The sequence below is a fragment of the Mesoplodon mirus genome (assembly GCF_964341445.2).
Source record: "Mesoplodon mirus genome assembly, chromosome: 5".
Classification (NCBI taxonomy): Eukaryota; Metazoa; Chordata; class Mammalia; order Artiodactyla; family Ziphiidae; genus Mesoplodon; species Mesoplodon mirus.
The window spans coordinates 180,631,807-180,656,427 of NC_138980.1; the positions used below are offsets into that span (position 1 = coordinate 180,631,807).

The 24,621-nt window shown below is 45.3% G+C and overlaps 2 protein-coding genes across 3 annotated transcripts in view; both read right to left on the reverse strand.

Annotated features, from left to right (window-relative positions):
- Positions 1–24,621, reverse strand: part of ICE1 (interactor of little elongation complex ELL subunit 1) — a 534,975-nt gene that overhangs the window by 191,977 nt on the left and 318,377 nt on the right. The gene's annotated exons all lie outside the window — the stretch shown is intronic.
- ADAMTS16 (ADAM metallopeptidase with thrombospondin type 1 motif 16) overlaps positions 1–24,621 on the reverse strand; it is a gene marked incomplete at both ends in the record, with an annotated part of 156,484 nt that overhangs the window by 36,683 nt on the left and 95,180 nt on the right. For both annotated transcript variants that reach the window (XM_082624066.1, XM_082624067.1), the window contains one exon: positions 14,102–14,228. In XM_082624066.1, coding sequence (XP_082480192.1) covers positions 14,102–14,228 — 127 coding nt within the window. The remainder of the gene's footprint in view (positions 1–14,101; positions 14,229–24,621) is intronic.

Consider the following 24,621-nt stretch of genomic DNA (forward strand, 5'->3'; position numbering starts at 1 on the left):
GATTTTTTTTTTTTTTTAATTTAGTGAAACTATTTTTTAAGGTGCTGGGGGTGTGGAAGCAGGCAAAATGGAGAAAGATTATGGTGGGAAAAAAGTAACTTTTCCTTCCAAAATGACTCAGGTAGCTTTTCAGGGAGCCGAAAGGAGCCATTTCATACTTTACCACATGGTACCACCTTGTAAGTTTGGTCTGAAACCTTAAGGAACTTCTAGAGGCTCTACAAGTCAGAAGCCCACTTTTGTAGAGGTTGCTACGGAGACAGATGCGTGGCTGAGCATCCCCCCAGCCTAGGATGCAGAATTTCTGAGGTGGTGGAGGAACCCAGCCCTTAGAGGGGCTACGGTGATGCAGCAAAGGGAGAGCCACCTTTGGCCTCTTCCATCCCCTCCCCTTCCCTCCCCTCCTCTTTGACCTGCTCAGTTCAGACTTCCGGGGTCATCTTTAGGCAAGAAATAAAGGATGGGTCCCCTCCTGCCATTCCCATGTTCACGCTGACTTCTGAATCTGGGAAAGCTGGGGAGGGCACATGCTACTTTTGAAGAGAAGGTTCAGGAATTTTGTCTGACACTATGGCCTTGGACTTCTCATACATTAAAACAAAACAAAACAAAACAAAACAAAACAAAACAAAGGGAGACAGTCTTCTTAAAGTATCTTCCTCTAAAAACCTAGATTATTACAGTGTCATATCATGTCAAGTACCAGGAGTCAAGCTGGATACTTGTCACCCGTTTTCCAGCATAAAAAGAATATGCCTGGTTTCTGAGCATAAGTTTAGGCTGATGGCTTGAATTATCATGTGTGACCCACCCCAAATATACAAACGGTAGAGTTTGTGAATCTTCTCATTAAACCTAAACCCTGTTTAAAAATGCCACTCTCATGAATGAAAGTCACTGGGTGTTGTTAAATAAGATTGGATGACTTATAGTTAAACTGAATATGGAGAGTATATTATTCAACTATGTTGAGGAAGACAGTAATGTGACATTCCAGTAGATGGACTTGTTAGCAGTCTGAAATGCTTTTTCCTTCTTTTTTGATCCTTACTGTCTATATTTAAGTCACATGATTTTGATTTCGTGAGCTGAATCATCAGGTGAATATGTGATTTTTCTAGGACTGATGCTCAGAATATTTGACACGTTATACCCGGCTCAGGAGAGGGCTAATCCAAAAAGACCCTGGCAGCTTGAGCCCATGTCTGCCTGGCAGGGAGGCTGCACACAGGCCCTGCATATAGATACTCATCACATACGGGGCACAGAAGATATGTCTGCAAATCAACATCTCTTTCAGGGAGGTTCCTAGAGAAGAGTGTTCAATTTCAATAACTGATTTTGAACCGACAGGTACTTGGCCAATAGTCAATCAATATTCAAACAGCCATCCTCTTTCCTGCCCTTTGATCTTGCCCTCCAGAAAACACAACATGAAAAACAAACCAACTTGGCCTGAAATGACAAATTGGGGATGATTTCAATCCACTGAACGAACGACCCAGTTTTCTGGTTTCTGAAGTCATGTTTCCTGAGACATGGCTCCTCAGGATGCAGAGTGCTCCCACGTCCCACACTCTTGGGAGTGTTCATCCGAAGCTCTGCAGCACAGACATGGGCCTGGAGACTTCCTGCGGGGCAGAGTCACATGCTTCTAGACGCTTCTAGAAAGGGGCAGCGGAAGCCCTTGGGATGCCCATGTGGACGACCTCCTGCAGTGGGTGTTCCTGCTTCCTGAACTGAGCCACAGACTGACTGCTAGTTTATTCACATTTGGTGTCCAGGTGGGAAATAAAACGCACATCTTTAAACACTGGATAAAAACTAAGCCCTGTTAGATGGAGGTAAAAAGGAGGTCATCTGGGGGGAAGAACAGGACGCCACCCCCCTTTCCAGAATTGAATCTACCTGTTTTCCTCATTTCATTAATTGAGCACTAATCAGTACCTGAAAAATATTAATCATGCATTTTGGCAAAACACATGTCTGCCAAAATGTGAACTCTCTTAACCACCAGGGGTTTCTTGGATACACATATTTTTATTGGTGAATCACTGAAATGAGATGAATTCTAACCTATTTTTTTTTCTTTTTATCCTAATTCTGGTTAAGCCAACTCTCCCCACCAAATCTGCACCCATGACCTGGGTAATTAGGGTTCAACTTAGGACCTGCAGGTCTAAGTGGGCTCTCAGGGAGATGTACACCTGAGACTTACATGGCTGGTCAGGGCACTGCCCACCTTGATTTCTCCTTCCCCTCAAGGCAGCAGCTGCTCCTCCCCTCACTCCCAGGTAGTGAAATGGAGCAGGACCCTACGGGGCCTTCTCAGGTCCTCCACCTGCCTCCTGGTTGTATAAAAATTTTAGCCAAAGAATGAATTTATTCAGAGAAGTGAGAAAATGCAGAAACAAAGAGAAACAGTCAAACAAGACAAAATAATAATAGTTTAGCCATTAAACAAAGTCAAGGACCTTTAGTTCCTTCTCAAGGGCTGTAGATTTTATTCTGAGTCATGTTCTTAAAGCTCTTTTTTAGATACTGATACCTTCACCAGGTGGAAGAATTTAACTACATGATGACCAGATTGTAACCACGACAAAAGCTGTGCCATCTTACACAATTCTGAGAACTTGGCCTCAAGGAAATGGGAACAAACCAGCCCTGGAACTGAAGATTAACTGTACTTACAACAATCAAGATAATACTGATCAGACCACTGCATGACTAATTTTGATTTCAGAGCTGACTGAGCTGTTTCTGCATGTAGCACCCTCCCTCTGCCTGTGCACCCCTGAAACTCCCCTTTGAAAGCTCTTGACTTCTGTGTGGCAGTGGGGAGTTGGCCTTTGGATATAAGTCCACCTTCTCCCCAGGTTGCCGGCCTCCAGAATAAAGCAAATTTTCCTTTCCTGCCAACACTTGTCTGTCGAGTATTGGTTTTCAGCTGGACCTGCGTTTGGTAACAGAAGGACTAGGCTTCTTTCACTGGAAAATGAACTTCCTCAGTGTCTGGCCATCATCTATCCCTGCTCCTGCCTAGGGCCACCCTCACAGCTGCTGACACATCTGAGCTCTCAGTCCCCTCCCTGATCATTTCCAAAGGTGCACAGGCTGGCTGCACCAGCTCTCATGTGAAAAAGAGGGAAGCAGCAGCCAACCCGCCTGGGCTTCATGGCCATTCCAGGTGCGGTTCTGTCCCTTTGCTTTCCTGTACTGCGAGACTCCGTGGGGACAGGCCTGTGCTCATGTGCTCTGCTTTCTCATCTCTCTCTCTCTCTCAACCCCATGCCTTTGTTCCCACCCCCACTGGAAATGGTCATATGGTGCTGATGATCCTGACCTTCCTAAATTTTCTCAACACTTGAGGAGCAAGATGTGAGTGGGCCTGGCCTCCAAGGTGATGCATGCTTGGACTCACTTCCTCTTTCCCACAGGTGTCTTCTGTCTGCTGTCTGCCTCCTGACCCAGTGCTTTCTCACCCTCCTCAAAGAAAGCACACAGAGAACTCTAGCAATTTTGCTAGTTCTCTATAACTGCTCTGTAAGGAGATTTAATCCAGTTTAAGCTCTGTCACAGTTCACTTAGCTTTTTTCTGTAAGTTACTTATTTCTGAGAGTTTTATAATAATCATGTATGGGTAATCTTGTATATTTTAAAAGTTACACTGATTTATATGGTTGTTTTATTTATTTATATCAAAAAACAGTGGTGTGAAAGAAAGAGAAGGTATAATTTCTTGCAGGAGTGGCCATAAAAGAGCATAAAGAGAACTGTACAAACTCATCAGAAAAGAGTAAAGCCATGGAACAATCAGACGCAAAGACAAGGCCTGGTAAATGGAGGACACAAACCCTAAATCCAGACCTAAATTTAGTACAAGAGCAACCATGCCTCATATAAACGGGCTAAGCTTGTGTGTAAAAGACATTCTTGATTTGATAAAGTCAAAATCCAACAGAAAATTATTTAATCAAGTTGCAGAGAAACCTAATAATACAGACGTTTAAAAATAAAGATAATGAAGAAATGTAAGCCAGGTCAAAAATAAGTAAATGGAGGCTAGTGCCATAATATTAATTTCTGAAAAAATGGATCATCCACTGAAAAGCAATATTAGGGATAAGGATGGACATTATTTAATATAAAGAACAATTCATGCAGAAACCACATGTGCAGAAAACCCTACCTAACAACATAAAGTGGAATTTTAATGTTAACTATAAAGTAAAATTAATAGGAGAAACTGAAAAATAATCATAATGAGATACTTTAAATTATTTCTCTCAGAAACAGACACACAAGATAGACAAAGAGTCAGAACATATTTGAATAAATAAGTAAGGAGCTTGACCTGTCATATAAATAACCCTAATACAACACAAAACACACATTCCTTCATTCCCACAGAAAATATTTATAAAAACTCCCATTCCTAAGGCATAAAGGAAGTCTTGAAAATGCTAAAAATGATATCGTTTTTAACTCTTTCTTTGATCTCAATGTAGTAACATCTGAAATAACAAAAAAAAAATCCCTGAAGCCTCAATAAATTTAGAAATGCAAAAAACAATCATTCTAAATAATTCACAGATCAGAGAATAAAACAATGGTGCCTAATCTTACATAAAAACCAACATACTGTGTTCTCTCCCAAAAAAGATATGATTCTGAGAGAAGCTTCAGATATTTTCAGAAGCCCTGATTAGTATACTTGCAGTGAATATACAGATATACATATAGATTTGTAGTAAAGTCTATTCTATTTATCTATCTACTTATTTACCTATCTAATTGTCATCTATCTATTCTATTTATCTATCTGTAGGTTTGTTTTTCATTTTTGTATTTGAAGCATATGCCATAGTGTATATTATTAGGGGACTTGATGAATTTTAGTTTTGATCATATTGAAGTCTGAAGACCAGAATAATAAAAGTGTTATGAAAATTTTAGGTATTATTTAAACTTTATAAGTGAGTTCCAAGTAAGTTTCCTGAAATATGGAAGTATTCCTAAAGTGTCTTTCTGCCTTTGCTCACATAGATAAATAAATAAATAAATAAATATATATATATATATATATATATATATATATATATATATATATATTAGAACAACAGTATACACAGACACACACATACTACCACACATGCATGCACCAAAACAAATAAAGCAAAACAAATAAGTGGACAAAAAACGAAACAAAACAAAACCCAAACTATTTTACAGAACTACGTAAGGCAGATTTTTAGGTGTGAAATGATGAAGCCAGATCTAAAAAGTTAGCTATAATTTTTAGATCCCCACTGCTTCTGCAACGGTTTCCATGTTAATATTTCAGCAACTGAGGAAATAAGTCAAATCAGTCTTTCTTAGGACCAGTTGGTCCATATTTGTAACATGATTTTCATTGTGAATATATTGTAACAAATATCTATACCAGCCTGAATGTATTTTAACCTCATTGTTTTGGATAAGTGACATCTTTCTTGGAGGAGATAGAGTAAGACATCCTCTTTTATATTGAGATATTGTCACATCTAGGTGATTATACAGTTTCAAGTCGTGATCCAACACCTGAACTGGCAACTTCACACTTAAGCTGAATGCTTCTCCGAAGAGTGTCAGTTACATTTCTCTAATGATTAATGATGTTGAGCATTCTTTCATGTGTTTGTTGGCAATCTGTATATCTTCTTTGGAGAGATGTCTATTTAGGTCTTCTGCCCATTTTTGGATTGGGTTGTTTGTTTTTTTGCTATTGAGCTGCATGAGCTGCTTATAAATTTTGGAGATTAATCCTTTGTCAGTTGCTTCCTTTGCAAATATTTTCTCCCATTCTAAGGGTTGTCTTTTGGTCTTATTTATGGTTTCCTTTGCTGTGCAAAAGCTTTTAAGTTTCATTAGGTCCCATTTGTTGATTTTTGTTTTTATTTCCATTTCTCTGGGAGGTGGGTCCAAAAGGATCTTGCTGTGATTTATGTCATAGAGTGTTCTGCCTACGTTTTCCTCTAAGAGTTTGATAGTTTATGGCCTTACATTTAGGTCTTTAATCCATTTTGAGCTTATTTTTGTGTATGGTGTTAGGGAGTGTTCTAATCTCATACTTTTACATGTACCTCTCCAGTTTTCCCAGCAACACTTACTGAAGAGGCTGCCCTTTCTCCACTGTACATTCCTGCCTATAGTGAGGTGGATGGACCTAGAGTCTGTCATCCAGAGTGAAGTAAGTCAGAAAGAGAAAGACAAATACCATATGCTAACACATATATATGGAATATAAGGAAAAAAAATGTCATGAAGAACCTAGGGGTAAGACTGGAATAAAGACATAGACCTACTAGAGAATGGACTTGAGAATATGGGAGGGGGAAGGGTAAGCTGTGACAAAGTGAGAGAGAGGCATGGACATATATACACTACCAAACGTAAGGTAGATAGCTAGTGGGAAGCAGCCACATAGCACAGGGAGATCAGCTCGGTGCTTTGTGACCACCTGGATGGGTGGGATAGGGAGGGTGGGAGGGAGGGAGATGCAAGAGGGAGGAGATATGGGAACATATGTATATGTATAACTGATTCACTTTGTTATAAAGCAGAAACTAACACACCATTGTAAAGCAATTATACTCCAATAAAGATGTAAAAAAAAAAAAAAGAGTGTCAATTACAGAGATGCTATAACACCTCTGGTGTCCCTGATTAGCCGTAAAGGGTTAGATGCCTTTTCAAAGGGGATACAGTGGAGAGAGAACAAGGCTTCACATGAAAAGTGAGGTCCCCTTAGGGAGGTGGTCTCTGTGGGCTTGAGCTGCAGCACCAGGTGCTCTAGATACAGGCAGGCCCATTACAAGAAGAACAGGACAGAGAAGCTGGGGAACCCAGAGGACACAGGTTCTGTAAAGCTCTCCTCAGCGTTACTTCACGCATCTGCAAGTATTCTTAAGTCCGGCAAAATTGGTGCTCAGCCCGTAAGTGGGAAGAAAATAAGAAAAGATAATTGTACCAAATATATCCTTCACATCTGCCACCGTGGTGTCACCAGAGAAATCCATGAGTTGAAGTCAGTGTGTTCCAAACTCAAGAGTAATGTATAATTGATTTACTAAAAGAAGAAACAATCCAGTACAATTTCCAAAGATTCCAGAAAAGAATGTTGACACAGAAGTCGGGCTGCGGGGCAGGGCTTGCTGTATAACTTGTGGAATCCAATGCAAGGTGCAAAATCATGAGGGATTTCAAGTTGGCTGCATCAGAGAATTAAACCAAGAGGCGGACCTTCTGAGCACCGGGCCCTGGGTGAATGGGCAGGTCACACGCCCAGGAAGCCAGTCCTGTGGCTCGTTTATTCCCAGTCACTCTGCTAATTAAATGAACTGAAATACTCACTTCTGTAGCATCCTGGGAGTTAAACCATTTCACTTATATGGATCACTTCAGTGACCATGGAACTTTTCATTCCCTTGCTAACCTGTACACTACTGGGCATTAATATTTTCAAGGCTTGTATCTAAGAGATGAGACAAAAAAGTTACTGCCCCCTTTCCTGTCACTGGCAGTGTTGCCATAAGAAGATCATTAGTCATAAAGTTCTCCTGGTGCATCTTCTCTGTCATTTCTACCAAATGGATGCAGTCACCCCCTTCGGTATCTTGGTTGTAAAAGAAGCAGTTTTGCTGATGGGTTTGTAGAGGGTCAGCAAAGTGTAGGCAAAAACAATAGGACCATCCAAACATCAAGCAGAGAGGAATACAGTGGGGGGCTAAGTGTGTACTGGGGGGGCATCCGATGTTTTATCTACACGCTTACTCTGCATTCCTAGAATAATACTGAAGAGAGAGGAAAAGTGCTCGTTTACCATCTGGAAAGTATTTCCTCTCGTTCCACCTTCAGTCCACGGTCCAGGAAGGCACACAATTAGTGTCTGTGCTTCGAAAACTAGAGAGATAAGATAAATGACAGGAAGAGCCACTCCATTTAGATAAACTGAGAAATAGAAAGGAAATAAATAGCCGTGTGATTTATAGTTCACGTTTCAAAAGCAAGCGATAAAAATGCCTGATTCTCCCTCAAATGAGCCGTGGGAGAGCCGCACGCTGCCGTCTGTGAGAGGCCCTCCTCCTTGCAGGGCACCGGCCTTGCTCCGTCCCAAGGGAGCAGCTCTCGACGTGCTGACGCTCCATTATTTGGCCGTGATGCTCCTGCTGGCCGGGGCCTCGCAGACGTTTTGAGATCCTCCTCCTCCAACTAGGAGGCTCCTGGACTCCCAGGTCTCTGCCCCGCGGAGATTTACGAGCTGGGATCCTATCCGTGACACCGTGCGCGCCTTCGACGCGCTGCGCGCACATGTGCTTGGGGAGGGCTCGGGAGGCAAGGGGTTCCCACCAGCGGAGCAGTTTCCCTGTTCTTGTAACTTACAAAGGAGAAGGGCTGTGGATTAGGCTGTATTAAAGTCTCCGCTCCGCGGTCCTTCGGCGAGCCTCCTTCCCTTCACGCGGAGCTGGAGACGGCACATTGCACCCTGCTGCATCCTGCCTGCCCCGAGTCAGCCGACGAGCTGGGAGGCTGAGGACTGCAGCCACGCAGTGTGGCCGCTGTGGCTTTGTGAGGCCGTGGAGAAGCAGGTGGACACGCGGCTCGAGAGGGTCATGGACGGCCGCCTCGCAGGAGCAGTCTAGTAAGAAAGGCAAGGGCTCTCCTGCTTGGACAAATAAAGCTTGGGTTTGCTGCCCACTTAATCAGGGACAAAAAAATCATCGGTATTCTGGGCAAGAGAGATACGTATCTCACATTTCAGAGGACAAGAAAACAACTTTTAAAATTAAGATCTATTTCCCCAATTCAACTGTTAAAATAGCAATCCACAAGGACTGAGGCATATAATACAGGTTCATTCTTTTGTGTTTGTCATTGATCGTTTTGCTTCACAGACTAATAACTAATGTGAACTTGTTTCTCCTTTTGCAGCAAAAAATAAAACAGCCAAGATTTACTGAGCGTTTTAGCACATGTACTGGGCTAAGAGCTTTTATGTGGATTCCCTCAACCAGTCCTGGCCTTGTGTTGCCCTGATTACATACAGGTAGGAGTACCAAGGTGGCAGCTCAACCCACACCTTCGACCAGGTGCGAGCTGGCAGGCATGGGCTATGCTGCTGTAGCCCCTTAGCATGCTAAGTCCACTCCACCAAAGGACTCGGATGCAGAAGAGCTGTGGGTTGGGAACTGGGAAACTTTGTCCCACCCGGACTGTAGACACCTGTGGGCTGGCTTGTCATCAGGGTCCTGCAACTGGCTGGGGGTGAAGCAGAAACCCTGCAGGCACCCCTCTTGTCCTCCTCAGGGGTCTCCCAGCAAGGACACATGGCATTCGTTTCACTGCCAGGCTTTCTATTGTCTCCCAAAGCTTTCTCTTTCAGAGGAAATATAAATATCAAAAAAAAAAATATGAGATGTATAAATCAAAGAGTTCAATAAGGTGGGGCCTCTGGGTTTTCTGGGGTGATTTGGGTGCCCTCGCTGTGTTCTCCACAGGCTGTTCCCATGCACCACTTCCAGTGTCCCCTAGATGGATCCTGTTGCTCCTGAGCTGTGCCTTTTCATTCAGCACACAAAGCTGTTGACAGAGTTTACTTGTAAAATTCTACACCAATGAGTTAAGTACAGAATATAAGATGTAGAAGAATCCAGAGACCTTGTTGGCTCTGGGTCTCTGACAACCAGGAAGACAGGCTGTTGGGGTGGGGGGAGGGAGGAGGCCAAGGGAGAGAAACAGTGAGCTGAACAGGGGACCTACCAGAAAATCTAGTAGCATACAAATATATATATACATTTATAATATTGCTTAAGGAAACCCAACACCTATTTAAAAATCTTTCTTGGAAGGAATCCATCAGCATGAAGGAGAAGGAGAGACATAACTATGAAGGTTCCTGGGGAGAAGCAGGACCCTGGTCCAGCGTGAAGGAAGGAAGGCAGAGTGACGGGGGTGTCTCAGGTGGCAGTGGTGGGAGGAGGGTGTGGCCATTGCCTGAGCCCATCTCTGAGGTCTGAGGTCCTGGGCCAAGAGTATGGGCTGGAGAAGAAGGAAGCTGGAGGAGACAGGAGGTGATGTAATATCACTGTCCTGTGAGGGACCAGATGCCCAGGGAAGGGTGACAGGACTGCCTGCCATCCTGGGCGGCCAGGAAAGCCGGCGGCCATACATTCAGAGTGAGAATGTGGGCTTGTGAACTTCTGGCAGCATTAAGCTCCCGAGCTCCACAGGCAGCAGAGTGAGTGATGAGAGAGGTGTCGCCGGGCTGGGTTTTCTGGGCAAGTGGAGTTGGACAAGGGGGTTAAAGCTTGGACACCTGGTGAGACAGGAGGACACCTCGAGCATGGATCTATCTGGGAGCCCAGGAGCCGCAAAGACAAAGAGCCCATGGCCAGGGCAGGGTGTTTAGAAACAAGGTCTCACAGGGGCAGCAGGTAGGAGGCAGGAGAGGGCTCAGCTGCCCCAACAGAGACCACGGAAGCACAGCTCAAACATGGGAGGGAGCACTTCCCCTTCACATGGAAGGCTGGGCTGGAGACATGGGGGTGGAGGGGGGCAGCTCTGCCCCAGGGAGTCATCAGGGATTCTGTCTTGTGTCTCCACATGCTTTGTCGGGGCTGGAGCTAAGGCAAACTCTGCTACTGCTCAGGAGGGAGGACAGGAGGGGAAGATTAGAGCTTCTGCAGGACTCCCTTGAAGGCACCTACATCTCTTCGGCTCGCATCCCATTGGCTGACGATGATCTAGGAGGGGGATAGGGAACGTCCAACAGGGTGTCCACGCATGAGCATGAGTGTGAGAATGTGTGTGAGTGTGGGTGTGTGAGTGTGTGTGTCTGGGGTTCTATTAACAAAGACAAGACAGAGGAAATGTGCATGGAGGAGCACTGCCTGGCAGTCCCTGCTGACGGCAGGAGTGAGAGGCTGGGACAGGACTGGAGAGTCAGGGAGCGTGATCACTCACATGGATGCTAATGGCCACAGGTGGCTCTGGTGACCGAAAGCGTCTGACGAGACCTCAGTCCCTAAAGCTATGGCTCATCAAGAATAATACAAGCTCTCTTACTGTTGGGGCAGATCTTGAAGGAGGCTGGCCTAGGGCGGGTACTTTACGTGAGAGACACGTGGAAACGTACAAACAAGGCTTATTACAGATTACGGGAGAGTTGACAAAGCAGCGTCTTATTTCTCAATTGCAACATCCAAACAGGACCGACTGGGCTCACCTACAAGACACCCCCAAGGGAGAGTGGGGTCACAGAGCTTCGTACTTAGGTCACACGTCTGCGTGTTTTCTCTTTGTCAACTCACAGCCGAGGAAACCGAGGCACCAGGAGGTGAAGCCACTTCCCTGAGACCATGCCACAGGCCTGGAGTTCTTGCCCTGGCCCATGGGACCCTGGCTCATCCCTGAATTCTACAAGCATTTATTGAGGGACAGGTGCAGCTCTCGTCCCTCATGATATGACAGTGGACAAAACCAACATCTGACCCTGGAGAGATTTTCTGGAATCAATAAGTGTGAAAATTCTGTACCAGGAACACAGATTTATCTAAACAGACACAAGAGATGATGATGATAGTCATGGATAATGGTTGAGAGTAAGGACAGTTTTGCCCGACCACGTAAGGTATGCTAGAGTTCTATCACTGGAATCCGATAACCAATAATCCAATCCGATAAGTGACCTTTGTGGAAAGTGATATTTCTGGTGCACTTACACAGGACCAGACGCTGGTAGAAGCAGCCTGCCATCTGGGGTAACACTGAACAGACAGCAGCTGGGCATCACTTAAATGCCTCCCTTAAGGGTTCAGTACAAGGAGGAAGCCCAGGAGTGGGAGAGAGGGGAACCCCCAGCTTTCTCCCCGCACCGTGGGGCGGAGGCCGTCCTCGGAGAAGCAGCAGTTGCTGGCTACCGTGGCTGCCTCTGCTTCCCCTGCCCCCTCAGGGCCGCCAGCCACTCCTGCATCCTGGGCTGAGCCCTGCACAGTTTAGAGATGCAGAGGGGACTATTCAGGGTGTCCCAACCACCACTTCGCATCTGAGTTATGGGATGCTTAATATAACGAAGTTGGAAGCCAAGGAGTGGGTGACTTAGCCCGGGGCTGGGGTGAGTGTTCTCTTGAGTCCACTGTAATGAGCTTCACCAAGGCCACCTGGGCAGCTTGGACTGCAAGGGGATGAACCACTCACACGATTCCAGGGAGAGATTCCATGCAAGAACTAAATATTCCCAATCAGCCTGAGCTTTAGCATTCCGATGGATTTAGTCCCAAGTTACCAGTAACTTTAGTTTCCCCTGCACATAAAAGTCACACACACACACACACACACACACACCCCTCTTAGTCTAAATTAGTGAGGTTTTTCGGCTTTTCAACACTGTTAACTAGTTGCCTTGAGGCACCCTGGATACCTCTGCCTTAGCAAGAACTCGGTGCACTACGGAAAGAGAACCCCAGTGCTTGCAGCAGCGCTCCTAACATCCTTCTCCCCAAGGCTCCTTGGAGATGTATGATCAGAGGTCACAGTGAGGTCCACGCTGTGTCACCTGGAACACAGGTGCAGAACCGGCTGTCCGGGGAGAAGGGGTCAAGTTGGTGCAATGCCGCAGCGGACCCGGGGAGCCCTGGCTGTGTGGTCCCTTGTTTCCTTCGGACAGGAGGTTCATTTTGCAGAAATGGTGCTGTGCTATATCTTCTCTTGGTCGACCAGGGGCTTCATTTCATAAACCATCTTGGACGGTGTGCACTTGGTGTGTCGCTTCAGGCACAGAAGGAGCCCATGGTGGCTGGGTTTCTGTCTGCCGTCCAGCCCTGCACAGACCATGGGGGCGCCCGGCTGGCTGCAGGATCACTGACAGGTGAAGCGAGGACCAGGGTGGGCATCAGTTCCAGGAGCTCCTTCGGTCCCAGAAGAACCCCCAGGTGGGCCTCCAATGCCTCGGTGGGTGATGGGCCTCAGGTGCTAAATTCCTTTTGCAAATACTGACCCATCTCTCTCTCTCATTACCAGGCTGTGGGGCGCGGTAGCTGAGGGGTCCGGCTGAGTCGGGACACTGGCCCTCTGAGGGAAGACAGATCTTCCCAAGGAGGACCCCGCCCCTCACAGCAGCGGGGGGCAAGGTCCTGGCCTCTCAGATGCTGGTCTGTGTCCTCCATCTGTACCCTAAGTGAGGGACCAGGGACCCACAAACTCAGAGAGAAGGGAGACAGTGCCTCCCTCCCTCTTGGGTTTTACTGTCTCTGGGAGAAGCATCCAGCTTTCTGCTTTAGAGGCTCAGCTCAAGCAGAGCCAGCTCCTGTGGATCTTTAAAATCAAGACATATGAGGTAACATGTGTTGTGGCGGGTACCTCCACTGTCTGAAGGGTCTAGCGGGCCTTTCATCCTGTAAATATGTTACTCAGATGATTTCCACAGCCCCTCTGTGAAGATGAAGCAAGTGAGAAGCAGACAGACTATGGACAAGCCCAGGAAGTGACGGCTGAGGAGGGCAGGGCAGGACCACGGCTGCCTTCTAGGGGTCCTTCCCAACCCCCGTGTCAGGGAACCTGAGCTTCCTTCAGAAACGTGGAGGGGCGGCAGTCCTGGGGACAGGTGAGTGGAATCACAGAGCCCTGCTTTCTGCGGCCCGTCCCACACATGTGCAGCGTCCACATTCCCTCTACAGCCTGGACAGGCCTCGCCAGCAGGTTCTTCTAACAGGTTTCACTCAGTAAGAAAAGGAAACACCAGCGAAGGGGATAGAGGCTGCGAGGGAAGGCGTTCCTATGTCCACAGCACACCATCCCTCCCCCAGCCTGCACTGAGTAAGACAGAGCAAGCGCCATCTACTACGAGAACTTCGCTCCCACTGACAAGGCTTTGCAGGCTCTTTCCAGCCCCAGTTCACTTTATTTGTCTCACCTGTTCAGGCAGGTCTTGTTCCTTTTGCCTCTGCTGTCACGGATTATGTGGCAGTGGTTGGCACTTCTATTCCCCAGACTCAGGAGCACCAAGGCCTCAGCATTATATCTGCAAAACCCTGACACCCATTCAGAGGAACATGACAGTTCTTACCTGGGGGGACAGGCGGACACTTTGCAAGGCACGACCCCTGTGACAGGCCGGGTGTCGGGGCTGCAGAATGATGCGTTCACTGGGAACCTCAGGTCTCTGTAGCAGCCTGCTCTCGTGGTCATCTGCCCTGTGAGAGAGTGGGGTTCACAGTGAAGACTCACAAACATGCCCCGTGGTAAAAGACAGGCAAAGAGCTAATGAAATCTCCTGAAAAAAATCTTTACTGTATTGGTACGTCTTTGCATTAGTGACCTTTGGCTGACTACTAATATTCTACTTTTCTGGCCTGTCTTGATGATTTTTATGAGTGAATTGCATCAATTCTAAGATGGCTTGTATCTTCCCCCTACATTTTAACATCTTGTAATGTGTGTCTTGCTATGGGTGCCAACATATATTTGACGAAACAATGTTTTGATTCTTTTCTACTGTTTCCAGAATTGGAAACACCAGCCATTTTTTCAAAACAAACACATATTAAGTACACTCACTTGTGTTTCTAAGTGAGAGGGCACAACAGGAAATGATCGGTAATAAACCAGAAAGAAATACAGACAATAAAGTGATAAGCACTTCACCACCAGAGAATTCACAGAGCATAATACCTCCTGCAGCAGGATGGTGACCTTTTCACAATAATGGCTTGGATGTTGCCTCAAATGAGGTCAACGGAAATGAAAGTTGGTCTGATTCTCAGCCTCCATTTATATCCCCAGGGCTACTCAGGCTTTCTGAGCATCCCTCAATATGTTCGATATTTCAATTCATTAAATTTACTAAAAAAGGTACCAATGGGACTTCCCTGGCAGTCCAGTGGTTAAGATTCTGCACTTCCAATGCAAGGGGCACAGGTTCGTTCCCTGGTTGGGGAACTAAGATCCCACATTCCATAGGGCATGGACAAAAAATAAATAATTTTTTAAAAAGGAACCATTACTTACAGCAGAGTACCTAGACTAGTCAAAAATCACAGAGATAGAAAGTAGAAGGGTGGTTGCCAGGGGATGGGGGATGAGGGGGTGGGGAGGTGTCTCATAGGCAGAGTTTCAGTTTGGGAAGATGGAAAAGATCTGGAGATGGATGGTGGTGACATCTGCACAACAATATGAATGTGCTTAATACCACTGAACCATGCATTCAAAAGTGGTTAAAATGGTAAATTTTATATCATATATATTTTACCACAATACAAAAGGACTGTAAATAGATATATATCTTGAAGGATGAAGTTGAGGAGTTCATTCAGTGACGAGGAACAAAAAAAAAGAAAGAAAAAGAACCAAACCAGTGTTGATTTTAAAAATTAACACAATTAATATTAAGATTTAAAATGATTTTTATTGCTGTACTTGGAAAATGGATGGAGTCCTCCTGTGCATGAGGCCCATCTGTTTTACTTCCTCTGCAGTCAAGGCTGCACTGCTCAGAATGACCTGCATCTGATTTGGTCCCCACAGGCAGATGACCAGAGGTGTCTCATAAAGGAAGGGAGCCAAGACATGGTTTCAGAGGACCAAAGCCACAGGCTGGCAACTCCAGGCTCAACAGCATCTAATGCTCGGTTCTCTATGAAACCGAGTCCCTTACTTAAAGAACACTAAAAGTCTCTAAGATATACATGGAAACGAGTTTGACATTTGGCTTTGCTTTGTCAACAGGAATAAGGCAAATTGATGGGGAAAGTTCCCTTCTCTAGAGAATCAGTTTCCTTGATCAGTAGAGGGAAAAGAGCCCTCCCGGCTCCCAAGCACAGATCTCATGCATCTGAGCCCCAGACCACTTCCTGCCTTGGGTATGGCCCTGTTGGTGCTGATGGAGGACATCAGAGGTGACATAGGACCCTTGTGGTTTTGTGCAATTATTCAGCTCTCTGCCAGCTTGACACAATCATATTTTAACCAAGTTAAACAGTTTTTCTTTGATGCACCCCAGTGTGGATTTCACAACTGTATCTTCCTGATTTAATGGTCTTTCATCAGGAACAGCATATTAAAAGTGACTTTGATAAAGGTCATGGAATATTTATGCAGAAATATAAGAAAATTTACTTAAACATGTTGAGAATCTTGAAAGTGAGTATTTCTATGAAAGAACAAGATTTAAGTCACATACAACAAGTGTCCCTGAGCAGTAACAGGAAGAAGGTCAAGGTGAACCTTAGTCCCACGAGGCAGAAGAATGATAATAAAAAAGAATATTTCCAGGCTCTGCTAAGACTGAAGCTGTGACATTTGCTCTAATATATAGATTTAGTAAAATCAAAGATGGGCTTGGTGACCTGTGTAGCAAGGCCATGGAGCCCTCGTGGCCACAGCTCTCCTGGGGACGGGGGGAACCAAGAGGCATGTCAGGCAACGCAACCCACCGACACCTGCTGGGCTTCACTGTGGAAGGAAGCACATATCGGAAATCCATCTCTTTCAGTGTCCTTGATGTGGTACCGAGCCAGCTGTGTGCCCTGTCACTATGTCACACACAGAACAGATACAAACACTCAGTGATGGGCACTGGAGGAGGGTCCCTCACATCTTACACTCCAAGCCTTGCACAGGTTCGTCCTCGTCCACTTTCCTGGAGGTGCTTTCCTGGGCATCACCCTGACTGCACGTGGCGATGGATTACTGACCCACCACCGTCTCCTGCCCCGCACCCGCTCTTAGCCCCGATGTCCCCAGGCTGCCTCCTGGACTCACAGACCTGGCTGTCTAACAGATGCACAAATACATAAACATCCATTTCAAAGCAGGCTTCCTCCAGCGCCCCCTGCCCGGGGTTCTGTGGTCTCTGTGTGGTCAATAGATCAGTCTTGTAGTCCCCTGCCCCCCACCCCCATGCCTTACTCCAGGCATTCCTCCTTCAAGTCCAGCTGTTGGACTGATACCACGGATACTTCCTTCACACACGCATGTGCACACACACACACACACACACACACGTTCATGCCACTCCCAGGTTAAAAGTCTGTTTTTCTCTTTTTAAGCTGGAGACTCCCCAGCCTTGTCCTCCAGCCCTGCTGCATCCCTCTCATGCTGATATCCCCTCTGGTCCTCTGACTCCCAGCTGTCTCTCTACCTGGAATGCGGTCCTCCACTGCCACCCTTAACACACCTGGCAGAAGTCTTCTCATCCCTTTAAGTAAGACCCACATCCCCCTGCCTCTGAACTCCCGTGCTCCCTGACTTGAGAGCACATCTGAATTCTCTGGTAGTTTAAACATAGAATCCTGGCCCCCTCACAGCCTTGGATTCAGCAGGCGTGGGGTGGGGGCTGTGGATTTACATTTCTAACCGATGCCCAGGTGCTGCTGGCACTGCTGCCCTGTGGACTACACTTTGAGAACCACGGCCCTACGCAATATCCGAGGCCACCACTTTTATGTCTCAGGTTACACAGCTGCGATATACACATAGTAAAAAATAAATACCTGGTCTTTGTCCCTGGTTCTTGGCACACGGCTCCTAGAACCTTTGGAGTGTCTTTTGTGTGCCGCTGAGCTGGCGGGTGGTGGGGTCCCTTCATAGCTTATGGATGGGGCTGGTCCCCAGAAGCATCAAGGCGTGATTAGAGGGTTTCAGCCCAATCCTGGGCCTCTGGGGAGGGGAAAGGGGCTGGAAATTTAGTTCAGTTACTGACCAATGATTTAATCAATCCTGTGTAATGAAATCTCCATGGAAACCTCTAAACAACGGGGTTCAGAGAGCTTCCAGGAGGATGGCACACCCCGGCTTCATGGGGTCCGGAGCCCTTCCCGACCTCTCCCTGTGTACCTCTTCATCTCGCCATTCCCTGGTGTTTTTTACAATAAACCAGTGACAGTAGGTAAGTAAAGTGCCTTCCTTAGGTCTGTGAGCTGGTGTAGCAAATTATATTGAACCTGAAACCGGGGGGTGGTGGGTGGGAGAGTGTAGAACCCATAGCTTTGTAGCCAAGTCAGACAGAAGTGTGGGTGCCCTGGCATGCAAATGGCATCTGAAGTGGGAGCAGTGCTGTGGGAATGAGCCCTTCACCTGTGGGGTCTGACGGTGGCTCTAGGTAGTTAGTACCGGAGTTAGATTAATGCAGGACACCCCATTGGAAGCTGGAAAATCCGGCAATGGTGGTTGGTGTGGACAAAACCCACACATTTGGTGTCTGGAGTGTTGTGAGTAAAGATAGTTGCTGCCAGGCTAGACCAGGTTTGTGCTCATTTGTCCTAGAAAAATGGTAAGCAACCCTTTTCCCTCTCAATAGCATCCAGGATTGGGTAAGACATTATATGGTGAACCTAATGTCAAAGTTCAGTGGACATATATGTGTCATCCCTTAGATCACATTTCCTGAGAGCGGAGAGTACAGCCTGCCTGGACTGATTTGCTCCCACACTTATGAGGCAGTTCTTCAGCCATCGGCCAATTTCACTATATCCAGTAACTCCTAAGCCCCAGCAAGTTAATACAGTCAGCCCTCCTGGTCCAAGGGTTCCGAATCTGCTGATTCAACCAACTACAGATGGAAAAAAATCAGAGAAAACAATCCTAGAAAGTTCTAAAAAAAACAAACTTGAATTTGCCTTGTGCCAGCAACCATTTACCTAGCATTTGCCATGTATTTACAACTATTTAGGTAGCATTTACATTCTATTAGGTATTATAAGCCATCTAGAGATGATCTAAAGTATGTGGGGGGAGGTGCATAGGTTATTTGCAAATACGACCTCATTTTATATAAAGGACTTGAGCGTCTGCAGATTTTGGTATCCATGCAGGTTCCTGGAACCAACAGGGAAGGATGACTGTAGTGAGTTAATAATACTTGGCAAAAAAAGTCATCCAAGTAAGGGTATATTCTCTTCTTTATACAGTACTTAGGATGAACTAGGCACAGTTTTGATGACTGACCCATATATCAGTGCAGAGATGAAATCTGAATCAATGTTTTATGAGTCTACTTTTCCACTTGCTAAAAAAGAAACACATGTCATTTTAAAGCTGTTCTGTAGGGAATCTTGTGAACTCCATTAAATTAAATCCTGCGAACTCCTTGAAATTAAGCCAGATAATCTTAATGACCCAATTTACATGAGGACCTACTGAACAAGAGTACCATTTTCTAAAACTGTTGGTTGTCAGTTCTAATAGTAGAAAAGGAAAATTCATCTTTTCTCTCCACTTATATGACAATTTAAAAGTCCATTTTTAAATTCTTTCACCAAAGTCTTCTGGTTTTTTAGGTGTGACTCTATGAATAATGTCTTCAGTTTGGTTTCCAGTTTTGAGATTGAAGACATGTGGAATTCAATGCTTATGCTCAAGTCTTAACAAAGAATCAGGCCTTAATGATCACTGATGGTCCTGAGTGAGGTACAGGCTCTCGATCAAGCAGATAGGAAATTGTTTTTCTTTGAAATAGAAACAGAAGTTTACTTTATTAACATATTCATTTTTCTTTCTTAGTGGAGACATTTGTTTGACCTTGGTGTCAGCCAAGTCCCAAACTTTTACCCGTTAATTGGATAAGAGGGAAATCTAGATCTAGTCATTCATGGAATAATTTAATAACAATGTGATAGAAAAAATATAACCCAAAGAAAAACACTGAATTTGTCCAATGCATGTCCAAGTTCTGACTCTGTCAGTTAATTTTTTTAAGTCTTTTAGCACCCCTGGATCTGCCCACCAGATGCTGGAAGCAACCCACCCCCACTCATCATGGCAACTAAAATGCCTGCGCACATTTCCGAATGCTCCTTCTGAAGGACAGTACAATCTTTAGTTGAGGACACTGATAGGCCACAAGCAGATAAGAAATAAAGTATATGATTAGGAAAAGAAAGGGAAAATGTAGAGTGTTGCCTGGAAATTTTAAGCAATTAGTGGAAGTAGAACAAAACAGGAGAGTGGTCATCAGGTTCACAGCAAAATTCACTTAAGAAAATGACAATGACAAAAATGCTATAAAACAGAATTTACGGTGTGTAGCTAAAAGTAAGATTCAGAGGGTATTTTCATGGCTTAAATACTTATATTGATAAAAATAGGTATGAATGGAAATAAATGAAACCAATACTAAATTACAGTGTTAGAAGAAAGGATAGATCAAGGAAGCAGAAAGAAGGAACTGATATAGATTGGAACAAAAGTCAATATATTAGAAAATGAACAGACATCAATATATTTGGATGCAGACAAAAATGTGAAGCAGAAGTTAATATGTTAGGGAAGAGAAAATGGTGAATCCAGGATCTGATGTTTTGGGGGAGGGGGCTATCTTCAAGCATAACAATCTACAACCCAGCTCACTCCTCTCTTTCCTGCTCTTCCCTCGATGACAGGGGCTCCATGTCAGCACTGCAGTCTTTACATCTCTTGTCTATGAGGCTGTCGGGGAGATCCCGCCAATGAGAAGTACGAGCACAGGATGTGGAGAGCCACAGCATCGTGTCCCTGGCAGAGAGGATAAACACTGGCTTTGGCACATGTGAGGTCTGCAGTAGGCTCCAGACATTTTCCTGGGAATCACCTGCTCCAATGCTGGCTTACCTCTAATCCTCACCAGGAATTTCTGGAATGTTCCACACCTTCCACCTCTTTAATAGCCAGAGCAACTCTGAGAGATACATGGGTCTGTCTCTGACCTTTACTCCTCCAACTTCTCCAGCTATTTTGTAAGCACATGATCCTTTATATTAAAAACCTTCCTGGGGCTTCCCTGGTGGCACAGTGGTTGAGAGTCCGCCTGCCGATGCGGGGGACGCAGGTTCGTGCCCCGGTCCGGGAAGATGCCACATGCCGCAGAGCGGCTGGGCCCGTGAGCCATGGCCGCTGAGCCTGCGCGTCCGGAGCCTGTGCTCCGCAACGGGAGAGGCCACAACAGTGAGAGGCCCGCATACCGAAGAAAAAAAAAAAAAAAACCTTCCTGCTTGAAATACCTAGTGTGGTTTCTGCTTTCCTGGCTAAACTGTCACTGACATACTAACTTAATGAAGAAAATAAACAGTAAGCACACATACACAAAATAAGAAATGAGAGACTTCCCTGGTGGCACAGCGGTTAAGAGTCCGCCTGCCAATGCAGGGGAAGTGGGTTCAATCCCTGGTCCGGGAAGATCCCACATTCCACGGGGCAACTAAGCCCTTGCGCCACAACTACTGAGCCTATGCTCTAGAGCCCATGAGCCAAAACTACCGAGTCCGTGTGTCACAGTTACTGAAGCCCACATGCCTAGAGCCCAGGCTCCGCAAAAAGAGAAGCCACTGCAATGAGAAGACTGTGCACCGCAACGAAGAATAGCCCCCGCTCGCCGCAACTAGAGAAAACCCATGCACAGCAACAAGGACCCAATGCAGCCAAAAATACATACATACATACATACATACATACATACATACATAAAATGCAATTGGTTTGGTGCCGACAATGTTCCGGTTCTTTATATGGGTAGTGGTTGCACAGATATTCTTACTTCCAAAAAGTAATCTATATTCTTCAAAAAAATTAATAAGAAAATATGATTAAATATTCTGAAAATACTAAAGTTTTAATGCATAGAATGTGAAATTCCTAAGTATTTATTGTAAACACTTCAACACATAGTACTTGACACACAAAATGAAGAGGTACTCAATAAACATTGGTTGAATTAGTGAAGGTAAACTATTGGCTACCAGACTCTCACACTTTAAATGATGACATCTTACTTAAAACTGTAGTATAGAACCACACACACAGAGGTCATTTTAAAATTTATATAAGAATGATACTCTTTATTTTCAAAGAAAAGAGAGTCATTCAGGTCCCTTACATTCAAAAGAAAAAAAAAGAAAAAAGAATGGGAAGGCCAGAAGGGGGAGCTCTCATAGCCTACCACTCGATGTCAACTGCATTATCAACAAGAAGAGAGGTACCTTGCATCTCCAACAGGAAGAAGGTTATTACTTTACTACCAGCAGAAGGAAGGAAAAATTTCTCCTTGTCTGGCAACAGTCCAGCCAGTGAGAAGCTGCACAGCTCAGCCAATGGAAAGTCTCTATACTTCAAACTCCCAGTTTCCTCCAATGGACTTTTCATTTATAACAGCCCATCACAACTTCCTTTTCTCCTCTATAAAAGAATGTTCCTCTCCTTTATTCTCTGGACTTGCCTGTGGTTTGACATAAATTGCATGTCCAGAATTGCAGTTCTTTGCTGTTCCCTGATAAACCCATTTTGCCAGTAAAATAACTAGCTATTTTATTGTTTTAGATCAACAAAAGTATCAGTAATGGTTGAATGCATTTGCTCCAGAATGTGAACTCCCATATTAAAAATGAGCTATTGATTTAATACGTAAGGAGGAACTCTCTGAAAATGAAGGATACACATGATGTGATAACATGGAAAAGCTTATCATTAACGAACTTCTGAAAGAGAACACACGCTTGTAAACCGGAACATAAGGAAGAGATGGAACAGGACTTATTAAAATGTTTGCAGTGACCTTGGGTCAGAGGAAGATTTGTCTTCCCTATTTTCTATGTTTGTGACATTTGTAATGAAAAATAATTCCAACATCTACAGATTTGGGCCTTCATGAAAATGCACATCCCCTTTTTCTGACATCCTGGGCAGTCTTTTCTCAAGGACACCGGGCAGTGCAGGACGGGGCAGGAGGAGCCTGACCTTTCAGGTGATGCTCACCTGACCTCATATTGGCCTGCAGCTTGTCTGCCTACCTGCTCGGGCCTCCCTTTCCCCTTTCTGTTCTTTGCCCCCCAGAAAGCTCAGCAACAAAAGCCTAAGAGATGCACCAGGGAGGGAGGAGCTGGGAGCAGGGGAGGCTGACATCCTGGTTTCTGTTTGATCCACGTGGTAATTGTTGATTGACACAGAAAATCAAACTGGAAAGCACACCAGGAGCCCCATAAAGCACACACCCACACAGGCACTGAAGAAGAAGGAAGGGTTCTGGGCCTGTTCAGATTCCCTCCTCAGTAGAGGGCGGAGTGGAAGGCAGACTCCGCATCAGGGCTCTACTCTTACACTTGAACTCCTAGGGAGCATCCCAGGTATCACATGGCCAGGCTGCTTGTAAAGGTTTTGGTTATGCTTTGAGAAACCATTTTTTCACAGTTTATCCAGGGCTGCAGAAAATTCCATGAGAACAGAAGGTCTTTGCTTCACTTGAGAACCTGAAAATCTGAACCCACAGTCATGGCCAAGAACATCTGCATTTCTTTTTTCATATTCCTGATTTTGTTTCTTAATTTCTGTATGGTTCTTCTCAGATCATTTCTCCCTTATGAGTTGCCTCTGAAACCTCTCTCAAACTCCTGCTTTTCTGTTGTCTATTCATTACATTGTGCTTACCTATATTTCAACCATCCCATAACCTCACTTGAAGGAAAAATAGTGAGCTAAAGATTAAGCAAAAGAAACGGCCCTCATGTTTGTGTGCAGTATCTATGCCTTTGTTTCAAAGGGCTTTTCTTAGTTCCTTAATCAGAAACTTTCGCTCACAATATGAATATACCCTGTACACTCAAGACCTTGGGTTCAGCATTTACCTGGACCTAAAGTTCTCAGTTTGTGAGTCTGATAAGGTTACAGGCTGGCATGTTGTGAAGGTCAGATGCTAAGATAGCAGCCTGGGTGGAGAAAGGGAAAATAGGAGTTCCACAGGACAGGTTTCAGAACCAGTGGCCTAACTGTCTGGGGCATTCAGCAGGGGGCCGAGGGCTCTGCAAGGTCAGGACTGCCCCTGTGGAGAGGACCACATGCTGCCTTATCACACCACGTGCTGGACTGACCTCCACGTGGCGACCTGAGTCTGCCCAAGAAGGGCATGCTCCATCCATGAGGCTGGAGAATCAAAAAGCGTTTCACAGGACCATTTCTCTCCATCTCCTTTAAATGCTGCATAAGAGAGTGAACTCATCTGTTATGCTGGAAACTGCAGCTTCCAGGATGTACTTCCTGTACCCTTCGCCCCATTCCTCCTCCTGAGCTGCCCCAAAGTCCTGCCCACTGGCCATTGTCCCATCCTGATAGGAAAAGGGCAGGCTATGCTTTGTCCACTCACTGTGGCAGCTACAAGCTTGCACACCCCATGGGCACACAGAGACATTCTGCAGGCCCCTCTCCAAGTGTGTGTGTGTCCACCACACATGCCTGCACACACCAGTGTGCCAAAGCACACAGGACCTTGAAGACAGCAGCACAATCCAAAATAGGGAGGAATGTGTTCATTTCCCCTGCCTGGGGCCATGTGACTAGTATCATTATGTAATTCCCTCTTGCTTTAAGAGTTTAGTAACCTAAACAGTCCAATTTCTTAAGCAAAGCTATAACACTAATGGAAAAGAATAGAAGCTGACATTTACTTGGCCAGACTAAGTGTTAGAGCTTTACAGGTATTCTCTCTTCTAATCCTTAAAGGGACCCTATACGGTTGATTACATTATTATCCTCACTTTATAGATGGGCTTGCTAAGGCGTAAAAGGCTTAAAAAGCTCACGAGTTTTAAAGAGGCTGGGCCAGGACTCGATCCCTGACAGTCTGGCCAA